Source organism: Vigna angularis, chromosome 1, assembly GCF_016808095.1.
Source record: "Vigna angularis cultivar LongXiaoDou No.4 chromosome 1, ASM1680809v1, whole genome shotgun sequence".
Taxonomy (NCBI): domain Eukaryota; kingdom Viridiplantae; phylum Streptophyta; class Magnoliopsida; order Fabales; family Fabaceae; genus Vigna; species Vigna angularis.
The window spans coordinates 64,965,694-64,972,120 of record NC_068970.1 but is presented as its reverse complement, the minus strand read 5'-3'; the positions used below and the strand labels follow the sequence as shown (position 1 = coordinate 64,972,120).

General features: G+C 32.1%; 1 protein-coding gene across 1 annotated transcript; it reads right to left on the bottom strand.

Moving 5' to 3' along the window:
• On the bottom strand, positions 1-2,747 carry LOC108333070 (uncharacterized GPI-anchored protein At4g28100). The gene is made up of 2 exons (XM_017568400.2): positions 1,884-2,747; positions 1-710 (listed from the first exon to the last, which is right to left on the bottom strand). The coding sequence occupies exons 1-2, from the start codon at positions 2,574-2,576 to the stop codon at positions 384-386; spliced, it is 1,020 nt and encodes a 339-aa protein (XP_017423889.1). The 5' UTR covers positions 2,577-2,747; the 3' UTR covers positions 1-383.
• Between the last annotated feature and the right edge of the window lie 3,680 nt (positions 2,748-6,427).

Below are 6,427 nucleotides of genomic sequence, written 5' to 3'. Positions count from 1 at the left end.
AAAATATAAAAATTTGTATATTTATGATCACTTTATTTTTATATCTTATGTCAAATAAATGTTACTCGATACAAGAAAACAAAGAGAGAATTGACGATGAAGATGGTGATGGAGACTTAAACGTTCCCCTAAATGATAAATCACCCGTGAAGCATACAACTGTCTAAAAATAATGCCACCGCAACACCCAATGCAGCTACAGCCATTTTTGTCCCTCCAAAACCAACCACAGGTCGCTATTAGCACATGCCAATCCAGTCCCACCAAGATCAAATCATGTCAATTTTCTATCAAACAAATTAACCCAATTGAAAAAAAATTACACTCCTAAGCACAGAGCCAAGATTCAGATTTACAAATGCCATGTCCTGGCTGCATTTCAGTTAGGTGGATGATACAGTGAAATAATGCACTCCAAGGAGTAACAAAGAGAGAAAAATCGGTGCTTGGAGGTAGCTTGATGGAGATTCATCTGACATTTCAGATGAATCAACGGCAAGAGGCATTCCATCACTGTTTAGAGTGCATGATTGTGGGTCAGACCCTTCCTTGCTCAACATCAGAGCTCGAAGAACCCCAGAAACTGTGTGAATGTAAGCTGTTCGATTCTTTGCCAGAAGCCATGTCAGACCCATGAGTTCACAGTCTTTGTTATGGATCTTGGTGGTCCTATCTTCCGACTTGCTTGAATTTGAAGACTTCTTTCTAAGCTGCGTACAACCAAAGGCTTGTTAAGTTATACATCTTTTATTATATTGGTGTAACATCCACTCCTAGAACAAAGGTCAAAGCTGCACATCAATGCTAGCTATCTATTACAAAAATAGCTCATGGGAGAAGTATATATCAACCAACTAATTGTTTAGCTTAGACAGGTTTGGTTTTGAAACATGGGATTGTGTGAAGATTATAATGGTGGGACATTGTGCTATGATTCATTTGTTTTTAGGGAAGCAACAACGCTGAACAATATTCAGAACATCTTAAATGAAGGCCTAGTTTTTTAAGTGATGAATTTAAGATTCTGAAACAATGCATGGGATTTTTATACGTGGGAAAAATAGGCACAAGAGACATAATTTTAGCAGACTGCTAAATCAAATCAGAAACAGGAACGATAAATCCAAATATGGCTGCAGATATTATATCAGCTAATGCCAATATCTATGAATTAAGCAGAAAATGTGTCAGGCAATTTGTGAATGCTTCAGAAGAATCAGCTGGAGAATCAGATCTCAGTTTTACTCATCGCAGTCAATTTACTAGGTAGCCGCATGTGACGGAAAAAAAAATAATGAACTGAACGTACAACCCTGTCTCTACGCTTAAAACATCATTAATGGCCAGTGACAAGAACAATAACACTAAATTCATTGCAATGTGTCTTGCTTTTTAAGAAATAACACTTTTTCTCGTGAACAAGAACTTGTTTTACACGACATAACTAGTTTTAATGCTAAGTGCTAGTAGAACAAATGTCTTGACAGCAAGAATGTAAAAACTTCTGTTCATTTTGAAGACAATATAGGAACATCACATGTGCTTAATCCATTATGGGTACACATGATTTCAAGACATTCGAATCATTTGACCAAAATTCATATCGGTAACTCTCAAATTACTAAAGTGGACACAGTGCACTAATAATGTTTCTGTAAACTTTCGTGAGCTACACTGATCGAAAGGCGCGTAAAGCAGAGTGCCAATAACCACTATCCGAAGTAAAGGAAGGCAAAAAAAGAAAAACACTTTCCCAATCATCGAGCATGAAGATGAAACCTTGATCAGCTTCATCATATTCAGAGATGTAAGATCTATCCATCGCTTCAAAAACAAACAATGCTAAACAAAACAAAATACGAAGGAAGTAGCTGAAAACTTACCGAATAGAGACTATGCAAGCACTTGGAGCATCCTCCTAGGCCTGGAAACTTATTGACATTATTGCTGCTACTCAAGCAATCCTTTTCCAATCTTCTAACACTTCCATCTACGACAAGACTCCCACTTGGAGTAACTGAAAAAGACTCGGTGCAGGTCAAAGGGTGGAGCCTAATGCCGCAGTAGCAATACACCACATCACAAGTCTCGTTAGGCTGAACAAGCTGGATTCCTCTAACTTTCAAGGCCTTCCCCAAGTCGCTCACACATGTTTCTGAATCGTCAGGCAACAAGGGCATGTCATAGGATGTGGTATGGCCTTGTGAGGCACGTTCGTGTTGCATTCCACCACCAAGGGCAGTGACCGAGTAAGCAGAATAGAGCCAGGCAGCAAGCACCGGACAGCATCTGCTACGGTGGAGGTCTTTATCTGCAGCATTTTTGCTGGAGCCGCATGCACTCTTTATTCCTTCATAGTGTTCATCAGAGAGGTTAAGAGGGCACCCTTCAACATCAGCTTGTTCCGGGAATGCAGGGATTGTGCCAGTTGACATATGGTGTGGTGTGATAGGCTGAAGTGATGCTGAAGCAGCAGCATCAGGATCAGGGAGAGCAAGGTAGCTAGGGAAGAGAGTGAGGAGGAAGAAAAGGGTCTTTAAAAATGGCGATTTTGGAGGAGGTAGTGTCAGTGTCATAGTGAGTTTAAGAGGGTCTAACACACTGAATGGCTAAGAGAAAGGGGAAAGAAGGGTGTGGAGTGAATGTAGATGTGGTTGGTCTCTTTGTTTCTCTTCTCTCACCATAAAGAAGAGAATATTAGGATGTTATGGACGTGGTGGTCTCTGTTGGGTCAGAACTCACAAGCTAGGAAAGGTAAAGGGAATTAAAGGGAGCAAAAAGGATGGTAGGGTCGACCTAAGTTTGGCACTATGCTACCTCATTTAGATCTCATACCAACTTAGTCTGCCAATTTACCTCATTTACCTCTATAAAGTTTCTCATAGGGATTAGCATATAGCTCCATAATGACATCATTTGTGGGAAAAATGAGTTTGATTGAGATTTAAATGTAGGTTGGTGTTTCATTGTTTTAGAATTTTCACTCTGGTAATTTTCTATTTTCTTGTCACTTTCCTAATCTATCAGTTTCCTTGCAAGTGTCTGTCTTCACAGAAAGATACATCTGTCAAGATAAAATTACAATTACCAGCAAACAAAACACTGCTTGATTTCAAATCTGTCATGTTTGTTGTTTTCAGATATCTTACTATGATTATATGAACATAAATATGCCGACACTGGCGGTAATACATGGCATTGTGTCTACGTGGGAGGGGTTACAATAGAGAGTAACACAGAACAGAACGGTTTAATTAACAGTTTTAACAGTTGTTGTGACATTCTATTTCTCAAACATCTTTGTCTGAATTTGTAAACCTAATTATGGAAAAGAATTATGTGGTGCCCTGACTAACCATCTACCGAATTTTTTGTTAGTATGCAGGAGCTGAAGCCAAAATTTGGAATTTTACTCTGTCCATACTTGATAGCAGTGTTGTATTCTGCAAGCCTTGACAGCAACTTGTGTTTCCCTGTGACATTATTGGATGGGCAAAGTTAAATAATTTTCTTTTCGGTGCTGGATTAGATGATGATTGATGAACTAATGAACTATTTGTTTGGAAGTGTTTCAAAAGTGAAAAGAATCCTGAGGGATAAGTCTTACATTATTTAGAACCAGATTTCAACATGTTTTTATCTTTTCGTTTCTACAAATTGCCCAAACCTTATCCGTAAGGAATAACGACAACGTTGGACGCGTTTTTACACTAAATTGCAATGCTTGCCGGTTTAATTTCACTATTTTTTTAATCTTATATCCATTAAAATAATTTTAAAAGACTAAATTAAACTTTAAATTTATTTTTTAACATTTAAACTTTTTTTAACTAAATTTTTTTATTAATTAAACTTATTATACCATTCTTTATCCTAAAGTTTATTTCTTACATAAAACATTAGAATCCACTCAATGTTAATTCCATCATTTGGAATCCAATTATAAATTTATGGGGTCAAAATAAAATTTACTACATGATTGTCCTAAAAGTGATTTCAAAGGGGGGACATCATGTCCTTAAAGTAATGGGCTTTTTTATCTTTTTTTCCTAACCGATATGTTTTTGGAAGAAAAATGTGGCTACGGTAGCACATCACATCACATGGCCTCATCGCCTATTTTATATTGTAAAGTTTCATTTTTAACTAAATTGTGCTCCACTCTTGTGAATAACAAAACAAAAACACACAAAAGTTAAAGTTGTACTCTAGTAAGTGGTTTAACCCAAAACATTACATTTAGGGCTCGGCCATAAGTATCTAAACTATACTAAACTATAATAAATTATAGTTAACTATATTTCTAATAAATTAAAAATAATTGAACTACATATACTATATATAAACTGTATTGTTAACAGTTCAGTTATAAAAAACTGCAGTTATACCAATTAACTAATAACCAAATCCTTTCAAGATCATCAAGTCAGTTTTATAAAACTCCTTACTCTTCCATCGTTTTTACGGAAAATATTTTATTTTGAGTTTTAAACATTGTTCTTTTGTTTTTGTCTTTAAGATAAGTTATATATTCTTAGACTTAATACCAATCATATAAAATATTATTTCTATTTTTATATGTTATCTATTAAAAAAATTCATATTTAAAAAAAATCATTTATCAGAAATTAATGTAATTTTAAGAATGGATTATTGGAAGTTTGTTTTATTTAAAACGTTTACTCTTAAACCTCCGAAAAATACTTCAGATTTATTTCAAACTTATTGTATAAATAAAATTAAATAACTTTATAATATTTTCTATAAACAAATAATTAAAATTAACATATAATTCTAATAAATTTTATTTATTTTTGGTTTTCCTTTTATTCTTTTCCCTAACTTTCTTTCTTCAAAACTTACGTCTAACTCTCAGAAAAAAAAATATATTTAGTTTAATAATAAATTATTCTTACAAAATATAAAATACATTTAACCTTTTAAATTATATTTGTCTTAGAATCTTTCATTTAGTTTTATATCATAAACTATAAAGACAAATTAAATATATAATTTAGTTTAATCATAAAACTAATTTTTAAATAATTTGAATATATATATATATATAACGCTTTTATTTTTAACAATGATACTATATAATACAAAATATTCAAAATATTTATGGTCAAGAATAATTTCATGTCAATTTTTATTTTTTAATAAAATAAAAATAATAATTATGAGATTAAATAATAAATATAATGAATAATGATTAAATAATCAATATTGAGCAATTTCTGTTGTCATGTTAAAAAACTAAATCGAAGACTAGATGAAAAGGTAAGTAATAATTCAAAATTATAATTATAAGATTAAATAAAATATGCAAAATATATATATTCTTTACTAATAACTAGTTCATGGTTCAGTTTATAAAGTTAACTGAACTACAAATATAAAAGTTTAGTTTCTTTAAACTGAATTAAAAACTAGTATAATTTAGTTTTTAGTACAAGTAGTTTAGTTTTTATAGTATAAAAAAGTATAGATAAACTAAAGTTCAGTACAATTACATTAACTATACCCAGCCTTAATTACATTAGTTTCATAGCAATAATTAAGTTACTAGCTACATTAGACATGTTGGAATATTATACACCCATATAACACATAAAACAAGAATGTACTTACAAAACACTTCCTAAAATATCTCGTTTTAAATTATTCAAACAAATTGCGGGTCATAAATTCATTAGTAATATGATAATGGAACATTTTTAAACATAACATCATCATCATTTCAATTTTGCATTTTTATTTGTTTTCATGTGGTTAGAAAGCCCAAATTATAACTAACAAAACAATTAGAGCATAATTTTGTCCTTTTGTTTTCTTAAGTCTTTTAAATGTTGTTGTCACGAATGAAATGCACAATAGATAAAGGATTAAGAAATTCCACTCGTCATAACACTTAACACATTTGTTTGTTACATCTTGTAGGATGAAAAATAACTAAATATTAAGTGGGTTGAACATTCAATTATCAAAAAATAAAATAATTTGGAAGTAAAGCTTGATTCCTGAGGAGTGTAAATTCATTATCCTTAAGGATTTATTCGTAGTATATTATGCAAGTTTCTCAATATATATGAAAAGAACTTTTTAGATTTTTCAAAGATATCAGAACTAGAAGAAACTTTAAAAAGAATAAACTATTAAACCTAGATAATAAATTGAGAAAATAGAAAATAAGACAGGAGGACAAGAGAGAAGATAAGTGTGTGTTATGTATTTCAAAGGAGGCAAATAACATGTATTTATAAATGTAGGAGGGTTGTCATGGACCAAGATCCATGACTTGTGAAAGAGACACACAACATTCAAACCCAACTCTTGCAACCCTTATGACTAAAGTTATGAAGGCTTGCTTCGGCGAAATAGGAAACAAGCTCAACCAACAAATTTGAAAAAGAGATTATATATTTTG

Bases quoted from the DNA above. Each gene is read 5' to 3' on its own strand.
- LOC108333070 (XM_017568400.2), bottom strand. From the start codon at position 2,576: ATGACACTGACACTACCTCCTCCAAAATCGCCATTTTTAAAGACCCTT. The intron at 711-1,883 runs GTAAGTTTTCAG...GGTTGTACGCAG, and splicing joins GCTTGCATAGTCTCTATTCG to CTTAGAAAGAAGTCTTCAAA.